This window comes from Oryza glaberrima, chromosome 7 (genome assembly GCF_000147395.1).
Source record: "Oryza glaberrima chromosome 7, OglaRS2, whole genome shotgun sequence".
NCBI lineage: Eukaryota > Viridiplantae > Streptophyta > Magnoliopsida > Poales > Poaceae > Oryza > Oryza glaberrima.
Window position 1 is genome coordinate 25,480,465 of NC_068332.1, and position 19,814 is coordinate 25,500,278.

Genomic DNA, 19,814 nt, shown 5'->3' on the forward strand with positions numbered 1-19,814 from the left:
ACAAATGTCTTTCGAGAAATATGCTCTTTTTCAGTAAACAAACACTATTTCTTATTATAATCTTAAGAAGTTAAGATGACCTTGAAGTAAAATACTGTGTCAAACGAACGGCGGACTCCCATAGAAAAAGAACAGTGTTTTCATAATTAGCTATCGCCAACACCAGCATGAGCCAAAAGGGAGGGAAGATATCAGACGCAAGGAAAGAATCAATACTATCTCTGCCTCCTTGTGAAAGTGTCACCTTTCAGACCAACGTAAGTAAATTACAGCAAAGCCTCCAGAGAGATCAGCAACTCCAATTATATCTCCAAGATGATAAAAAACCGCTCTCCTTGTGGTTGACACACGCCCAGTTCCTACCCGATTCAGCCCAAAGGAATGCATAACTGAAAACGATGGCAGTATGGTATGGTTGAAAATTGCTGATAAAAACACAAATATGACTATTTGACAGGAAAAGGACGACCCTGACAGAAGGTAAGCAGCTGTAATCATCCCATCAGCCCATGGCAGCAATTTATAACATGTGAAAATCTGGGGCTTAAAAAACAGAGAAAATGGATTTCATATATAGGGAATAGTACGGAAAGCACACCAGCTTGGTCAATTTCGCAGGCAGATTTGAATCAAATGGGCCAAAATCCACCTACAGTCAATATATTGCTTCCAGCTATACATATAGTATTTGTGTTCAACGAACTGGTACCAACCAACATTTCACCAACTACAGTATCTGTAGACCATAAAATTCCAGAAATGCAGGCTGGGTAAGCGCCACCGCAGGTCAGACTTGTAGTTGATTACCCGAAACCATTGCAGTATGCACAAAAACGTGTGCATATGTGAAATAGCCATTTTTACTCAACGGTCGCCACCATTGCCGTCTAGAGAGATACTCACGGCAACTGGAGCTCACCTCTTATCCTTTTAACGAACTGACACTACTAGTTTTAGTTTCATTTTGAGTTTTAGTTTCATTTTGAATATAGCAGGAATAAAAGAAGTTGTATAAGTGTGAAGAACAGTACAAAGAAAAATAAAGTTCAGTAAAGCTAAAGAATAAGCTCTGAGAGATGTTTTTGCTCCTGCTAGGCTTAGGTTTCGGCATCCTCTTTAATTTTTGCCAATAAGTTTAGCCTCTCTGATTGTTTTCCTACCAAATTTCCTTGTCTTTAGTAGGATTAATAGGGTGCGGACTCCTTTTTCCAGTAGCTCCTTACTAGTGGCCAGTACCGTTCACCAGTCACCACTCATGGACTGTCGTAGTTGTGCTACATATTATTGATTTGTTCTCCTGGAATAAGGTCCATGTTGATAGTATATCTCATATTCTCTTCGTGTATCCGCATTTCATTTGGAGGTGGAAAGATGTCTTTGGGGTGTGCTGGCATAGTGAGCAAAAGATATTTGTTGGGACAAAATCCAACTAGTGTATTCAATGTGAATTCTGCCCTCAATCGTGAGCAGTGTTTATATATTTATACCGGGATATACAAGAGGAAATTACATTTTTGCCCCTATCCTATAGGCTAATCTAGAGTGGCTGGCTGGTGGGCCAGCCCTCGGGCTCTTAGTAAAATCACCCGAGACAAGGATGGCTGCGCCTATTAGGGAATCGGCGGCGCCCCCGAGGATACTAGCCACTGCCTGGGTAAAGCCGCGCTTCCCGGGTAGTGGCCTGTGCAGGCCCGTCCCTGTCGAGACGCCAGAGGTGGTTGGCGGATACGTAGTGCGTATTTATTGCTCCCCATCACGCCTTTGGGGGTCCACCGTGGCTTCTAGCTTAAGGCCTTCTCGGTCCTTCGTAATCCTAACCAACTCCGGAGATCCGTTAGCAGCCGGAGGTCAATTGGCCCCCAGAGGCCCGATGTCGTTGGAGGCTTGTTGGGCTCCGGCGATTCGGTGGCCTCCAGAGACTCCATGGGGCTCCGGCGATCAAGTGGCCTCCAGGGGGGCTCCACGGGGCTTCGGCAGTCGGGTGATCTCCGGAGGCTCCGCGGGCCTCCGACGGTCTGATAGCCTCCAGAGTTATAACGGCCTCTCGAGGCTCGATTGACTTGGGGCTCTTGAACGCTTAGTCGTTTTCTAGGGTGGGTAGCTCCGGGATGGAGGCTGCCTGACGGAGACTAGCTCCGTAATTCCGGAGCCACTCCCCAACAATATTGTTTAGCCAACCACGATTGCTAGTATGTCAAATAACCACACTCTGTTGTACACAATTAGCCAAGAGAGGATCTTGTATTTCTTCGACGTCCATGGCTTCCATATGATCATCTCATAGTTCGTGTTAACGGAGCCAAAAAAAAAAAACTATAATCTGTAAGCGAATCCTACCGTGTACTATATGTGCATGCCTTGTGTATTGTTACATAGGATAACCAATTGATCTTGGAGCTAGACAGTTATACCCTTGTTAGGTGAGAGGTTGAGGTCTTGTATCCACATTTTCATGTTCAATGTCTTACTTTAAAGTTCTATTTTTTTTTCTAGAGATTGCACAAACTCTTGGTGCAATATCCTTTGGCCGTCTATACCATGCATTCAGGTCGAGTTCCAAAAATCGACAGTGGAACTGGAGCTCACCTCTAACAATGGTAGGCTGTCATGAAAGCTTGCCATCATTGAAGCTTTCTTTTGTTTTCATTTTTTGCATAATACTATCTCACATTCTCATTAGTTAACCAGATTATCTGGTTCCAGCATTTTGTCCCCCTGTTGCTACTTGTGGTACCTTAGAAGAATATAGATAATCTGCTTGGGCCATGAACTACCGGACTATACTCAGGAAATGGGCCGGCCACCTACTACAAGCCACTGATCTCCCCTTTTACTTGTTCTACGTAGCCACATGACATCCTTCTTCTGTAGCCATCTAGTAGCCACAATTCAGGCTTAGAACAAGTGATCGTATCAAGTATATACGAAATTGACCTGTAGCATGTATTCGATGTTTTTCTCCAACTGAATGCAGTGTCATTGCTCAGCACGACATAGAACAAATTCATGTCCTGCTTGTGTTCTGCAATCAACCAACAAGTTAAATTTTAAAAGTATAATTATAGTATTAAACTGTTAAATGTTAGTGTTGCCACTGTGTACCTGGACAGGTAATTAAACTGCATGCGCTTTGAATTTGTCAGTTCGTTTTATTGATCCGAAGTAAACCATATATTAAAACAAAACAGATGTCTGAATTTGTTAGACATGGAACAAAGCTGCAGGTATAGTGAGTGATGCGATTGCTAACCTCCTTCAGAGTTCAGACGTATCTGAAATTCTGAATTTACCTTGTAAGTTACGATGTTTCACTAGCAGCTCCATCTCGAAATGTTCTAGTAACTCTGAATTAACAAAGGGCGCTAATTGACACTGGAAACTCCACTATGATCGCAGAAATCCAAATCTAGAATGGGCAAAAGTGGTACGGTACAAGCATTGCCGGCCTCGACGACCTCGGTTAGTACGATCAGCAGTCTTGATCAACGGCTAAGATTCTCCCTCGTAGATCTGACGACAAAACGGTGATCATTTTTCAAACAAGTCCCTTGTTTGGATCGCTACGAACCTACGACTACGGTTCAGACCGATACGGAATTTTGCAGACAGTTCCAAAGTTTTTTTTTTCAAACTTTCAAATTTTCCATCACATCAAAACTTTTCTACATACACAAACTTCCCACTTTTCCGTCACATCGTTCCAATTTCAACCAAACTTCCAATTTTAACGTCAACCAAATCTAAATTGTCTGTTCAGGCTGTAGCTAAAATCAACCTTACCAAAATTTGACTATTTAACAATATTATCAAGTTTTGGTAGAACTTTTTATGTATTTACTAGAATTTGGTAAAAAATTAAATAGATGCACATATTTGACAACTTTAATATGAACAACCCAAATTAGATTGAGGAATCAGAATATTATAATAGAGTAAGTATAAAGTCCAATAGTAAAAAAAAAAAAGCTCTTTATAATGCAGTGGTAAGAGGTGTGTGGTTTTAACTCTTAAGTCTCGTGTTCAATCCATCTCGAAAAAAATCTAATAGTAAACAACGATGAAATTTATATATGTCAGTCTTAAACTAATCTAAACATATTCATTTTAAAAATATATTTGTAGTGATGTCTCTCTTCAAATCACGAAAAGATCTAGTATACTAGTAAATAACGATGAAGTTTATATATGTGAACTAATCTAAACTTTGGATTCCGAGGCCTCCTTATTTAGATTTAGGTTTGTAGGCTTGCACTTTCAAGCAGCTTATTGGTTTATATGATTTATAAGCTGGTGGATTTAATATTCTAAATTTAGTGGTGGAGTCATACGTCTAGCTCACATAAACAAAAAATACTTCTCCAACCTAGTTTTTGGCTTAATAGTATTAGAGTGGCTTATAGCTTTAAAAAAGCCAACTTATTTATTTAGGTTTAGATTTTTTAACTTGTAAGTTGGTTTATAAGTCTAAATAAAAAAGGCCTGAGTGTGGCGCTGTATTATGTGGAGTCGTATCCCTGCCAATTTTATTTGCCAAACAAAACATATCCGGCACGGCAGCGCCTGATCCAAACTTGCTAGGGTCGCTGTCAGGCGTGACAAACTGAGCAGTACTCCCCTTCCTTGATTCTGGACAAGATATCCGCGACGACCAGTAGTGGCATCGGCGCATCGCCTCCTCCCCTTCCTTCTCTTCTCTCTCCTAGTCGTCGCCGGCGGGGAGCGAGCGATGCTGACCTCGGGGCTGCTGCGGCCGGTCGACGATGCGCACGCGATCGACGAGGCGGCGCTGCTGCGCTACGCGGCGGAGCACGTCGCCGGGTTCCCCTCCCCGGCGCGGGGGCTGGCCCTGACGCAGTTCGGCCACGGCCAGTCCAACCCCACCTACTGCATCGAGGCCTCCGCCCCCGGCGGGGTCACCGCGCGCTACGTGCTGCGGAAGAAGCCGCCCGGCGCCATCCTCCAGTCCGCCCACGCCGTCGAGCGCGAGTTCCAGGTCGGGGTTTCGTTTCTCTGTCCCCCTCTTCTCGCTTCGATTTGCAGCGTCCCGTGATCGATTTAGCTCCACTTTGTTCGATGGTATGATGGGTACTGGTGATCGATTGAAAGCTCCAGTTTCTCCGATAGTATGATGGATGCCGATCTGATATGATTGGTAGGTAAGGGCGGGCTTGTTTGCTCGAGTCAAAGTGCGAAAGCACTAACGAAAGTGGAATCAGCATTTCCTGGTGAAAAGGCTCAAAAAGTCAGGAGTCATGCGTCCAGATTTCTGGGTTCCATTTGATGATAGTGATGCAAATTACTCTGGAATTATCATGTCGAACTTATTTCACTGATTGAACTACGTAAATCCAGCTGATTAGTGAAAAGTGTACATGTAAGGTGCATATGCTACTGGCTAGGTAGTTTTTTTTTTTTTCCTGTTTAGTACTAAGAGAAATACGAAACTGATGAGTGAATGAGCGCTATGAGCTAATTCCTTGAGTTGTGTTTGAATTGGAGCAGGTCCTCAAAGCTTTGGGCACTTACACTGATGTTCCTGTCCCTAAGGTGTTCTGTCTTTGCACTGATGCAAGTGTAATTGGAACTCCTTTCTATATAATGGAGCATCTAGAAGGACTAATATACCCAGACAACAAGTTGACGGTACGCTTCTTGTGAGCATTCTTTGTCTTGCATATTCTTCAGACTGTTGGTATATACATTACTTACTGGGTGATGATTTAGTATGAAATCTGTACATTTTTACCTATCAGGTAGGCGTATTTCTAGGTCATGAGGTTCCATGTAGCAAATACCGGGCATTTATTCTTCTATGTGCGTAAGGAACACACCAAATGAAACCTAGTATTGGAGTTGATTAAGAAGTTGCTACCTTGCCGTTGGACAGCATCTATGCGACCCTGATTAAACACTAAAATTATAGAAGGCAATAACATAGCAATTTTTCAAATCTTTCCTCCTTACACCATTACAGTTGATGTAGCAGCTGATATGAGAAATCTCACCATCCAATGACGGGTTTATATATGCTCCTTGAAATGTATTCCTTGAACTGATAATGATTGTCTTCATGATGATTTAGTAAAAAGAATTTCTGTGCCCTTTGTTTATGCAGGGAGTAACTCCAACTAAAAGAAAGACTATATATCTTGCAGCTGCTGAAACTTTGGCTGCTATACACAAAGTTGACGTGACTGCAATTGGACTGCAGAAGTATGGGAGAAGAGATAACTATTGCAAAAGACAAGTAGGTGATACCATGTTTCATGGTATTTACCTTATATTTGATTACGCTTATCTCAATCTCTCTGATTCTGATTGCTTTGTAAAAACAAAACAAAACTCCATTCATTTCTGTTGTCATTGAGTTGCATAATACAGTTTTTTGGGCATCGGTACAGTTAACAGCTGAGCTGAATGTAACTCTAGAATCTTCTCTCCCCATTTTTTTTGTTTATTTTAACTGGGGTCAGGCCATAGCTCCTAGGCCAAGGAAAGGAATTGGATACTCCTAGGTGGTGTATCAGTAGTATACTAATATTCTTAATCTACAAGTGAAATATGCATATAGACATGTAGTTTCTCGTGAGTTTTGAGTATCACTTGCTTATGTGAGTACAGCAATGGATTGCCTGTTCCCAGCTGTTACAACCTATGATTTGATCACTTTAAGTTCAAGAGGAGAGTTTTAGTTGTCATGTTGTGATTTGTGAATGATGATTGCTGTGATAATCCATTTGCATCTGAAGATAGTTAACCTATTCTGGTTTAGGTAGAAAGATGGGGGAGGCAATATCTCTCTTCCACTGGTGAAGGGAAGCCTGCTCGTTACCAGAAGATGCTTGATCTAGCTCATTGGTTGAAAGAACATATACCAAAAGAAGATTCATCGGCAGGATTTGGAACAGGTCTTGTTCATGGTGATTACCGTGTTGATAATCTTGTTTTTCATCCAACAGAGGTTTGCATCTTTTTTGGCATCATAAGTATTTATGCATTGCATCAAAAACAAGTATTTATGCAATCTTCTAATGCATCACGGGCATATTACTAGTTGTTTAAGTTCTTCAACATACCACTTCTCATGCAGGACCGAGTTATTGGTGTACTTGATTGGGAACTATCTACTTTGGGTAATCAAATGTGTGATGTTGCATACAGCTCTTTGGTATGAAGCACTTTATATTTTTAAAATATTGTTATGCATCCTTTTTATGTTGTGTTTTTGTGCTGTTATTAGACAGTCTTAACTCTTGAAAGAAACATTAAGGAATGATATGTCTTAACTGAATTTAGTTATATAGTATATATAAATGAGGAGTATACATAGTAATTTCTTTTAGTCACTCTAATACTTTGATAGCATTTGTATTTAATTCCAGAGATCTTGACATTTTTTCTGGCCATAGTTGGTAACAACCAGAGAAATATGTGCATACATACCCCAATTAGAAACAAAGCTGGCATGCATATTAATTTTTCAATTGATTTAGTGTAATATTTCTTGCATGATAGACTTACATTTGATATGGAATCAGCTTGCAGCATGTCAATATGTTTACAAAGCAACTATATCTGCTAGCACTGAGTACATATCTTTGGAATTTTGGATTTGCTATTATCTCAACATGCTATATTTGCTACTCCACTATCAATGTCCCTACTTTCTAACCACACCTTGTACCAATAACTAATCAATTATGTCTGATAGCACTTAAATTGATTCGTAGTACTAGGATGTGTCCCATCCATCCAAAATCCCTTATATTTTGGGACGGACGGAGTATGTTTTACTATGTGTTCAATGGTATTATTAATCACTTTGATCTTGATTATTATGATTTGTACGTGCAGCCGTATATTATTGATGCAACAACTAGTACAGGTTATTCTTATGGTGGATTTGAATATACTGGCATTCCAGATGGCATTCCCCCACTGGAAGAGTACCTCGCTGCATACTGCTCTATCTCTGTAAGAATCACGTCTCCTACATCTTGGTCTACAAGTTATTCTTATGGTTGAGTTGAACAACATCTTGATACTGGCTGAATATATACACCAAACTTATTGCTTCTTTATTCCTCATTAATCATTATATTCTTTAAAATTGTTTCTCAGGCAAGACCCTGGCCGGCTGCAAGTTGGAAGTTTTATGTTGCCTTTTCGCTTTTTCGAGGGGCATCTATATATGCAGGAGTATATCACAGATGGACTATGGTACTTATCTGTAACCCTTGAAATCTAATTCTGCTTATATATTCTAATTTATTTGAGCTGTCACACAGGGTAATGCTTCAGGTGGTGAGCGTGCTAGATTTTCTGGCAAGATTGCTAATGCTATGGTTGACCGTGCCTGGGATATCATAAATAGAGAAAATGTCCTGAGAGAACAGCCTGCTAGGGGTAATTATATTTTATAATCTCTCCACAGTCCATACCATATGGTTGGCGAGTGCAAATGCTGCTTATTTTTTTCTTAAATTTCTATGGTTATTTTGTAATAATAGTGTTGGCAAAGACATGAAAAATGTGGTTATATTTCTTTATTCTTTCCATGTCTAATAAAAAAAAAATTAACTTCTTTACTTTTAATATCAGGTATGCATGTCTCAAATGGCCCATCGCAAGAATTCCAAAGAAAGCATGAAGGATCAATTTCGACAAAAGATCAAGGAAAATTTGTTCCTAGTGAAAAGGTTATGCAGCTTCGAAACAAATTGATGAAGTTTATGGAAGATTACATATACCCGATGGAGAGTGAGTTCTATAAACGCGCACATTCGACCTCAAGGTGGACAATTCATCCAGAAGAAGAAAAACTAAAAGCCTTAGCAAAGAGAGAGGGACTATGGAACTTGTTTATTCCGGTAACTTTCCCTTTTTTTATATTAAAACCTTAAGGCCCTTCATTTTTTTCCTGATACATTGATTCATCACACATATTTGTCGTGTTAGTACTGTAGACTGCATTTATTTTGGATTTTCTTCTTCTAATCAAAATGTTTGATCTGCAGCTAGACAGTGCTGCTAGAGCAAGAGAGCTTCTGTTTGAGGACATGTCTCATGGTTCTCCTGGAAGTTCTGAGGAGCTTTTGCTAGGTGCAGGTCTCACAAATCTTGAATATGGATATCTATGTGAGATTATGGGCCGTTCAATTTGGGCTCCACAAATATTTAACTGTGGTCCACCTGATACAGGCAACATGGAGGTAAGATACAAATTATCATATTTTTTTATAAGAAAGACTTTAAAATACATTCAAGTATCTTGTTAATAGAGCATATGTTGAGGAGCAACACTCCATATTTCCACCTTGTTATAGGTCCTGTTGAGATATGGGACTAAGGAGCAACAAAAGCAGTGGCTTGTTCCTTTGTTGGAAGGGAAAATTCGTTCTGGATTTGCAATGACAGAACCACAAGTTGCATCTTCAGATGCAACAAACATCGAGTGTTCAATATCAAGGTGAGAAAAAAGGGAAATATTTGCATGCATTTTGTTGCCAGTCCTTGAGGCTGTTGTTCTTTAATTACAAGTTATTATCTACTTTAAGGGCTAACAGACCTAATTCAGTGTTTATTCGGGAAACTAACGATACTGTACTTCTTACCACTATCTTGGACATTGTTTAGTTTAAGCTGTTTACGTTGTGCTTACTCGCAAGTTATTTGCTCTTGACAGGCAAGGAGATTTCTATGTGATAAATGGAACGAAATGGTGGACCAGTGGGGCTATGGATCCAAGGTGCCAAATTCTTGTATTAATGGTAATTGCAACATTTATCAATGAATGCATGCTGTCAATAGTTCAATTTTTTTATTTTAATATTAAAGCTGTTTGTTTCTCTATATACAGGGGAAGACAGATTTTTCTGCACCTAAACATAAACAGCAATCGATGATTTTAGTTGATGTCAAAACACCTGGAGTGCAGATAAGGAGACCGTTGTTAGTATTTGGTTTCGATGATGCACCTCATGGGCATGCAGAGATTACTTTTGAGAATGTGCGCGTTCCAGCCACAAATATTCTCCTTGGGGAAGGCCGGGGTTTTGAGATTGCTCAGGTAAGCCGTATTCTGCATCTTGTACCAATTATGCTACTGTAATATGTGCTCTCCACATCATATTTAAGATGCTTTGCAGGGAAGACTAGGCCCTGGAAGATTACATCATTGCATGAGACTAATAGGGGCAGCAGAACGTGGCATGAATTTGATGGTCGAGAGGGCCTTAAGTAGGACCACTTTTGGAAAAAAGATTGCGCAACATGGTTCCTTTTTAGCAGATCTGGCGAAGGTATGACCTGTTTATCTGCTTAACCATGGTCTTTTATGAAGTTCCATCATTTTTTCTATTGCTCAGTTCAGGAGTGTCCTAAAATATTTTTAGTGCATTTTCCTGTTGTGTTCTGTTATTTGCATTCCTTGACATGTACGTGGAATCCAGTGCCGGGTAGAACTGGAGCAGGCTAGACTTCTGGTGCTTGAAGCAGCTGATCAACTTGACCGACATGGGAACAAGAAAGCTCGTGGTATCCTTGCAATGGCCAAGGTAAGTCAAGGATCAGCACCTTCTTTCTAATCGTTTCTAGCAAGAACAGAAGTTCAGTGAAATATGGCCTCATGTAGGTGGCAGCTCCAAATATGGCCCTGAAAGTGCTTGACATGGCAATGCAAGTTCATGGTGGTGCTGGTCTCTCATCAGACACAGTTCTATCACATCTATGGGCAACTGCTAGGACACTGAGGATCGCCGACGGCCCTGATGAAGTTCATCTTGGGACAATCGCTAAGCTGGAGCTGCAAAGAGCAAGGATGTAGTCTCGCGTCATCAGGATGCCGCCCAGATTTCATGAATAATAAATACTAGGGGAGAGGGAAATCGTTGTGTAACATGTCCCCGTTTTTATTGAACGAAATTGGAAATGACACTACGATAGTTGTCACTTGTATAGAATGGTTGATATGTGGCGTGAAATTTGTGGATGTTGTACTGCGGGTATTACTTCAACTGTTAGCTATTGCACTGTCATCTGTCCATAATTCGACACCAACAAACAACCGTACCTTGTTGTACAGCAGAGACGAATAAGAGCTCAGAAGCAATGAACCTATCCCCTTCCAATGATTAGCCTTCGGCCATTGTAGGCTTCAACCCTCGTAACAAAACACTTGGTGGTGATGGCCTGGTGGTAGCTTCAGGTTTACTACAAATTATCTTAAACCTGTGATGAGCTACTCTTATTCCAAAAAGGACCAAAACCAGTATAAGACCCAAAAATCCCCATCTCCAGAGACTGTCCAGAAGCCACCACTTTCAGCTCAACCCCAAGATGTAGGGGAACGAGCTGGAGTTGAGCCAGAGGTCACCCTGCACGAAGTTGAGCACGGTGAAGTTGGCCGCGTCGGTGGCGTTGGTGAGCACGTGGTACCCCGGCCACGACACCCTCGCCGACGTGTCGGCGCCGTCGCCGCGGTTCATGTACTCGGCGTAGTAGAGCGTGTCGAGCGCGAAGCTGCCGTTCCACTCGAGCCACCCCCTGGGGTGTATCAGGCTGTCGATCTTGGACTGCAGGAACACCGTGCGCGAGTAGGTCTTCCACGGGCGGCCGAGGTAGGAGGAGAAGTTGGCCTGGACGGGGACGAGGTCGGCGGCGGCGGCGACCTTGCAGCCCTGGATGGCGATGCCGGTGTTCTGGTTGGGGTCCTCCCGGCCCTGCGCCGTGAACACGTTCTTCTGGTTGGGGTCCGGGCGGCGCGCGTAGAGGTTGCAGTTCTGGAGCACGACGGCGGCGTCGCCGAAGATGAAGTCCACCGTGCCGTAGATGTCGCAGTCGCGGTAGAACTGGCGAAGCGAGTGCGCGTACAGCGTGTCCTGGTAGCCCGCGAAGCTGCACCGGTAGAACGCCGACAGGTCGGCGTTCACCCGCAGCGCCACCGCCTGGTGCTTGCTCGGCCCCGCCGCGTTCTCCACCGTTATGTCCCGCGCCAGAAACCCCGTGCCCACCACGGCTGCAACAACCACACCACAATTTTTTTCACACTGTCAGTTTATTACACACGACGCTCCACAGCTCACGTGAGCACGCATGATCGATGCAACGTTGATATCGCGATGTGGTACTACATGTCCTATGGCCTAGCAACAGCAGCCGAGAGACGACACAGACAACTGCATTCATAGTGCGGACGTTCGTACGTGGGCGATCCGGCGATGATGAGTAGTAGTACTACTATTGCTACTACGTGCAAACATTGGCCATGGCACCGACGAAACGCATTAACCTCCACCGACACACGACAGTGGCGTGTCAACCACATCCCGTCTCGCTGAGCCGGAGTTAAGGCCACGATGCTCTCCCGCTGCGGGGAGCGTCGCCTCAGCCGCTACTGCAGTAATGCAGTTACGAGCCATATCGATCTGTTCTTAAAAAAAGAGCCATATCGATCGGTGTCAAAAAAAATTTGTTAAGCTCCCATGGTTTGTACCGTGCGCGTGTTCATGTCGAGCAACCAGCAGGCAAAGCCACGCGAATTGGTACGGCGTCTAGTGTCACTTTGCTGTTGGTACTTAGCTAATGTGGCATCTTGGTCATAACCAATAAGCCTCAAAGATCAGATTCACCTCCAACGAACACGATCATGGCTGGTCAATTTCTACTCCATTGCCACTGGATTGTGAGTGCTATAACTGATTGTTGGTATGAATGTGTGATATGCCTGTGCATGTATGCCTTCGCTCTTAATTTCTTCTAGAGAAGCAGCTTGGAGGATGGGGCAAACCCGGCATCCCCACAGGGGACCAGCTAGTGCTGATCGACACCAGTTCACATCCAACCAACGAAAAAGGGAAAAATGATGTAAAAAAGAAGAAGAAAAGAAGAGATCCGAGAAAGTTTTTAGTATTCCATGGTGTTATAATTGGCTACCCTTTTGTACAAGTGGTTGAATGCGCTCAGATCAGAGAGTTGCTCAGGCCAACAAGCCAATGTTGTTTCTTGTTTGCAGCCTTTTAGGCAGAGCACGCATATGCATCTCGATTTTGCAAATTGCAGTGCTCGATCGCCAGCCACGCGTTTAATGGCTAATTCCCCCCTCACCTAACCATTCCCGTGCTGCATAACTCCAAATGCCAAGAGCCCAAGAGCAAGAAGAAACTGTGCCTGTACGTACTCCTAGCACTGTACTGTAGGGTAAATAGTATGTCATCTTGCATTGAAAACCACCTCCTGGCCCGGTGTGTTTGGTACCAGGTGATGGGTGATAAATTGGTTTTGTACTGACCAATCCGTAATCAAATCCTCTATCTACAATGAGACTTGATTCAAACTTGCTAGTATTCTTCGCAAAGTCTCGCTGAAGTGTCTTACGTTTGTGATTTACTGATTCCTAGAGCTCAACCTTAATTCTGCGTGCTTACAACAAGCAAAACCATGCGTACTTGACAGCGATACACGTGACCGATGTAGTCTACGTAGTACTTACGTACGTACACTCGCTCACGAGCTGGGTCATGTACTACAAACTAGGTACAACAACTGATTGGTTTGTCGGCAACTCGACATCCCCCGATCGAACCAACCGACGCGCGCGGCTGCTGGAAAAAACGGACCAGAGGCGTGCGTGGGATACCTGCGATTTGGGCGGCGTCACCCACACAAACGACAGCGCCTCGTGCCAAACAGGATGAGATTATATTGGCCCCTCTCATCCATGGGCAACTCGCAGTAATTTAACTACACGTTGGAACACGTACGATGATCTAGAGCGCGCCACGGATCGAGTTCACTTCTCACCGGTATGCATGCAAAAAAAGGTTTGGAAAATTGGTTCACGAATTGAGCAAAAGGATTGGATACCGAGCGTGGCGGAGCGGAAGGTGGTGGAGTTGTCGACGACGTTGCGGCTGGCCTTGATGACGGTCTTCCACGTGCCGTCGCCGACGAACATGATGTTGGTCTTCTCGCTCCCGACCTCCACGTTCTCGAAGTACCCGCCGGCCTTGATGTATATCACGTACCGCGTCTCGCTGTTGTTCGGCGCCGCCGCCACCGCCTCGCTCACCGTCGTGAACTTCCCGCTCCCGTCCTTCGCCACCACCACGTCCGCCGCCACCTGCTGCTGCAGCCGCCTCCGGTCCGACGCCGACACCCACGACGGGAACCCGCGTCGCACGCGGCCGTACCCTTCCAATGGCTCCTCCTCCGCCCCGCGCCGCCGCTGGGTCGGGAGGCGCCGCACCATGGCGAGCGAGTTGGAGACCAGGTGGGCGACGTGGTAGATGCGGCCCTGGATGAACGGCCGGACGCGCCCGTCCTCCGAGGCGGACGGCCCGGCGAACCCGTCGAGGCAGGTGTACTGGTTCGTCATCGCCGCCGACAGCACGGTCTGCACGCCGGCGGCGGACTCCTCGGCGGTGCTGTTCCCGGCGGAGAGCTCCGCGGCCGCCGTGCCCAGCAGGTCCAGCGTGTGCCCGAACAGCTCGAGGCAGTCGGACAGCGCGAGGCGGTCGCGCGTGCGCAGCTGCCGCGGCCGCTGGAGGTAGGACGTGCAGTTGGACGACGACGCGCGCACCGCCGACGCGGCGCGCCCCACGACCTCGGAGATCACGTCCCGGAGCGGCTTCCGCGCGAGGTTCGGGATGGTGGACAGCGTCGACACGCAGACGTCCCGGTGGAGCGTCCCGGCGCAATGCCGGTCCACGGCGGCCGCGTGCTCGGCATCGGCATTCCTCTCGCCGCCGTCTGCTGCAAGAAGCACGCGAGCGCGGTGGCCGTCGTCGTCAGCGACGGCGAATGCCTTGTGCGCGGTGGAGAGCAAGCTGAGCAGCAGCAGCAGCAGCAGAAGGGAGAGGAAGGTGGTGGCGAGGAGAAGCGGCCGGTGCTTGGTTCTTGGAGGTGGCATTGGCGTTTCTGCGGTGGATTGGACGGGATGGCCGTAGCAAACGTGACAAGGACTGACAGTGTGCTAGTGTGAGTGAGCCCTGCAGCGAGCTGAGCCTAACTTTTTATACTATGCAGCGTTTTGGTTGCTGATGCTACTGCTATCTGCTAGGAATCTATGGTTTTCATGTCCTGTACATTGACTCGCCAGTCATGATCCATTTCGTTATTAAGCTTAGTTAGTTATGCTTCCTGCTTGTGCTAAATGAACACTTTTCTCTCCGTTAGTTAACGAGGGAGGAAATAGTACTGAAACTTTATTGGCTACTATGACTTATGAACAACTTGTTATGACTAGCTGCAATAGGTACCATGGACATCGAAAATTGTCTGGTCCTCAGCTGGCTCTGGTCCAGTCAGTTAGATAATCCTCTACAGAAGCAGACCACGCACCCAATCAAGCTAATAACTAATCTAGTAGCTGGCTAACTAACTTCCTCAAAGAAAAATGATCAAAAGGTACATCTTAGCGTCATGACGCACTAGCGTTAGTGTACTTACACGTACGAAATGTGAATTAGGAGCAACTGACATTGTTAATTCATACTTTGTCATTCATTTGCGGTCTAGTGTTCTCAATTTATGTTTTTGTGGGCGAGTATAAACAATATACTACTATGTTCTTTCCAGGTGGTACTAAATGAAATCCTTTTTTTAGAACCATTTTTCCTTTTTTTTTCTTAACCTGCTACAACGAGAAGAACTCTTCTTCTAGAGCACTAAGGATGAACTTCATACAGCTCGTAGGAGTTGTTAGTTGCAACGGCTACGGACTACCAAATGAGATCATTAATGGACAGGAATATGCTGCAGGATGCAAATGGGCAGCAACGGTTGGTGCAATAGTATGATTATACTACGAAGATAAACGTACTGTTTCACAAGTACAAGAACTGAATTGTGCTGCCAGAGCCGGACCTCCCGTGCTTCACGAGTGCATTTACGTGCCAAGAACATGCCTGAGACGACGCGCCTTGGGTTGTATCTTTTGTTTTATTTTACTTGCAAACTCGTGTTGATGTTGGATTCGTCTTTGACTTGGAGGAGCACGTACAGATGTTCTTGGCACAAAGGTCAAATCAACCATGTGATGTGAAGCAACCTGTGTGCATATATACAATCTCTTCAATCCCGGCTTGTTCTGATGAGCATGCCAAGATTAAACCGACCTGTGAGTCTGTGGCAAACAATTCTTTTTGGACCGGGCATGTTCTTAGCATTGTCATATGTAAGCTAGTATAGGCCAGCAGAGAATTATTCAGACTGGAGTAGACAGTCACATTCACCCCACTGAAGTAATCCGGGACAAACACATGCGTATACCGTCCACGAGAAGAGACGAAATGAACATGCAAACATCCGCAGAAAGATTGCAAGATTCTCTCTATCTATGTAGAGATAGGACTAGTGGAGTATTAATACGACTTTCTTCTTCATATTTCCCTAAGTAGACGCGTGATACTGCTAATTACTATTTCCTCCATTTTACAATGTAAGTTATTCTGTATTTTCCACATTCATATTGATGTTAATGAATCTAAACATATATATCTATCTAGATTCATTAATATCAATATAAATGTGAGAAATACTAAATGACTTACATTGTGAAGCAGAGGAAGTAATACTAAAATACTCCAGCACTACTAGTATCAAATGTAGTGCCATGCATTTGATAGTAGGGCACTAGTACTATTACTGCCATACACCAAACGGAAGAAACAGTGGGAAGAAACAGAGCAAGCTAGACAGAATGGAGAAGAAAGGCGAGCGACAGTAGTGGCGTTCGTCCTGGCTCCCAACACAACACAACAACGGGCGACGAGCGGCGGAGTGCTCACATGCTAATGTATGTGCGATTCTGCGCACGGCACAGCCGCATGCCCCCATTTGGCCCCCCATTCCTATGCGTGGCAGCAAGTCGCCCGCGGCTTTTCTCGCCGTTTTCAATTCGGTCCCACCGGCAGCTGCGCACACACCGACGCATCGCATCCCATTCGCTCGGTCAGATACAAAAAGAGGCAGAAAACTGATCAGTTGCTATCGTTTTTACTCGTCCGATGTGGTACCCTTGTTGCTCAGTCGTGTTCCCAACGGCATACAAAAAATGTACTTGCAAATAGCAGAGGACGAAAGGCCAAAAAGCCAAAAAGCAACGACGCTTCGGACATGAGCTGGTAGGCGGCTAGCTTTGCCGCATGGATGGATGGATCTCACGCGGCTGTATCACAATCTCGGCTCGGTGGAGACGTGACGGGTGGGCGGCGCGCGCGCAGTGGCGAACCACGGCAACGTGCGTGCATGTGCTGCGTCTGGTGTGACGGTGAGAGAGATCGCGGCATGTTGCGAGTTTGGCGATGCTTTGATTGCATCACACCGTCGTCGTAAGCCCAACGGGCCATGGTGCGTCGTCGTTGGCTCGAGACTTTTTTGCACGCCGCTGATCAATCAGCCGCTCGTGTTAGCACGGGCCCCCATAGCCCATAGCTTAGTACGGCCACGAGGAGTGATAGCGTTTGAGCTATGATTGATGCATGAGTTGCAAGGATGCAACAATAATGCTATCTTCTCCCTCCGTTTTATATTATAAAATATTTTAATTATTTAATCATATATTTGTAAATTTAATTAAATTTATAGAAAAAAATATTACACTTATACACAATCAAAAATTCAAAATATATTTAATGCCACATTTAAAGAGACTGATTTATTATTATAATTGTTGTAATTTTTTAATAAAATTGATCAAAAATTTAAAAGGTAATAATAAGAAAACTAAAACGACTGATATGACGGAAAGAGTACAAGACAAATCAATTTCCCTGTCCTAACGCCCAAATGTAATAGTAGTACTCCTAAGTAGCCTCTGAGCGGGCCGAATTATCCGGAAGGCCGAAATCTTAGCGGGCTGATTTCACCTGGCAGGCTGGCCCCGGCCCCAACCGCCGCCAAAAGTCCAAAACTCTCGCTGCTCTTCAGTCTTCCCGCACTTTCCAGAGAGGAAAAGGGTCGCTCCGTGCTCGACTCGTGTCTTCCACCTCATTCTCGATGCTCTCGATCCCTCCACGCGTCCACCTCTCCCTCCCCCACCTCCTCTCCTTCTCCGGCGAACTCTCTCCGCTCGCACGCCGTTCCATATATAAGACCACCCTCCGACGAGAGCGAACACGGCATCGTCGAGCCATCGAAAATCCTCAGCAGCTAGCACGATCGACCAGCCACCAGCATGGCCACCGCGCGAGCAGTACGCCTCATTGCCTCAAGACCACCATCTACCAATCTCCGCAGCCTCGTCGTCGTACCAGGGCGACGCCGCCTCCTGTCTACCTCGACGGAAGCGGGTGGCGCAGGCGATCCATCCGTGCATTCCGGCGACCCGCCGAGTGACGACTACCCCGACCGTCCTCCCAAGTTCTCCGGCGCCGAGGAGGCCACCGGAGGCGGCGACCCGTCGACGGCGGCGGCAACGCCGTCGGAATCCACCAAGGAGCGCGTCCCGCCGTTCGCTATGTCTGGCAAGCTTGGGTCCCAAGAGCTCGCCGACCCGGCGGGAGGCTCGTCGTTCACGCAGAAGCGGCGGCGGTCGTCGTCGTCCCGGCCAGCTGACTCGCGCGAGGAGGCGACGCCAGGGGGCGAGGAGGCGGCGGGGCGGAAAGTGAGGGAGGAGGACAGGGAGTACTACCGGACGCACAAGCCGTCGCCTCTCGCGGAGCTGGAGCTCGCGGACACGAGGAAGCCGATCACGCGTGCCACGGACGGCGGCGGTGCCGCGGACAGGTTGTCGGACGTACCCGGGAAGGTGGTGGAGGACACGGCGGACGATTCGCTGGCGCGCGCCGAGGCCATGTTCCGCGAGGCCGCGTCGCGGGGTAACCCCGAGTGGCCGCACTCGCGCGCGCTCGCGGAGATGCTGGCGCGGCGCCGCGGCGAAGGAGACGCTGCGGGGAGCAGGAGCAGTGCGCCTTGGGGAAGCTAGTCAGGCGTCAGCTGATCCGCGGGAATGTAGACGTGCAGTAGTAGCATGGGGGGGTATGCAAGAAAAAATGTTACTCCTGCTGCGTCTACTGATCCTATGCCAAGAACTAAAGGGTGCACTCGATCTTATGTTAAAATTGCAGATGTTCCTTTTCTCAATTTGATATGTTGCTGTGTTCATATGCGCCGTCGTATCATCGTTTTTGTTTTTTGATGTTCGTCTCGTGGCACGCATATTGTACAGCAGGTTTCTGGAACCGTGTTGGCTTATTTTCACGTTTATAGGTTACCAACTGACTATATATCTAAAGTAGTGAAAATAGCTAAGTTTTTCACCACCAAAATGCGCCACGTCATCCAAAAAAAATATAGTCATCAGATACAACGATTGATAGAAAACGCACCATTGGATCTTTCCATCAGCAGATTAGATAAGAACCATTCGATCTCTCCCAGATAAACTATTAAAACGATCCTTCAAGAATCTTCCGTTAACTTCTACTCAAAAGAAACTTCCTACTCCTTTTTCATTCCCCCCTTCCTTCCCCCTTGCGCTTTCCTCCTCCCAGTCCCAGCGCCTCGCCGCTGAGTCCAGCGCCACCGCGCCCACTCGTGCCCCTCCATATCCACATCGCCGCCACAAGCCCCACCGCCTCGGCTCCTCCCCGTCCCCCTCCGGCGAAGTTCCTCCTCCTCCTCCTAGTCCTCGCCACCTCCTAGTCCATGCCATCCACCCCCAGCCCCTGCTGTCGCCTCCTCATCTCTGCCCCCAGCGTCTCCTCTTCCATGCCCAGTCGCCGCCGCCGCCGCCGCCTTACTCTCCTTCCCTCCTCTCTCCTCATTCTCCACCGACCTATTACCACGGAAGGATAGCAACATTGGGAGGGGGA

The 19,814-nt window shown here is 46.1% G+C and overlaps 3 protein-coding genes across 3 annotated transcripts; 2 read left to right on the forward strand and 1 right to left on the reverse strand.

The window, feature by feature from the left end:
• Positions 1 to 4,600: 4,600 nt before the first annotated feature.
• LOC127778981 (probable acyl-CoA dehydrogenase IBR3) lies at positions 4,601 to 11,025 on the forward strand. Its single transcript, XM_052305627.1, has 16 exons — positions 4,601 to 4,993; positions 5,503 to 5,643; positions 6,116 to 6,247; positions 6,773 to 6,961; positions 7,091 to 7,168; positions 7,855 to 7,974; positions 8,122 to 8,220; positions 8,289 to 8,406; positions 8,602 to 8,870; positions 9,018 to 9,212; positions 9,327 to 9,469; positions 9,686 to 9,770; positions 9,860 to 10,069; positions 10,149 to 10,301; positions 10,452 to 10,556; positions 10,634 to 11,025. The coding sequence occupies exons 1-16, from the start codon at positions 4,727 to 4,729 to the stop codon at positions 10,823 to 10,825; spliced, it is 2,496 nt and encodes an 831-aa protein (XP_052161587.1). The 5' UTR covers positions 4,601 to 4,726; the 3' UTR covers positions 10,826 to 11,025.
• Positions 11,026 to 11,110: 85 nt separating this feature from the next.
• LOC127778982 (pectinesterase-like) lies at positions 11,111 to 15,000 on the reverse strand. Its single transcript, XM_052305628.1, has 2 exons — positions 13,864 to 15,000; positions 11,111 to 12,016 (listed from the first exon to the last, which is right to left on the reverse strand). Exons 1-2 carry the CDS (start codon positions 14,906 to 14,908, stop codon positions 11,322 to 11,324), a joined length of 1,740 nt encoding a protein of 579 aa, XP_052161588.1. The 5' UTR covers positions 14,909 to 15,000; the 3' UTR covers positions 11,111 to 11,321.
• A 3,133-nt stretch (positions 15,001 to 18,133) lies between these two features.
• Positions 18,134 to 19,060, forward strand: LOC127778282 (uncharacterized). Its single transcript, XM_052304862.1, has one exon. The coding sequence runs from the start codon at positions 18,176 to 18,178 to the stop codon at positions 18,923 to 18,925; it is 750 nt and encodes a 249-aa protein (XP_052160822.1). The 5' UTR covers positions 18,134 to 18,175; the 3' UTR covers positions 18,926 to 19,060.
• The last annotated feature ends 754 nt before the right edge of the window (positions 19,061 to 19,814 follow it).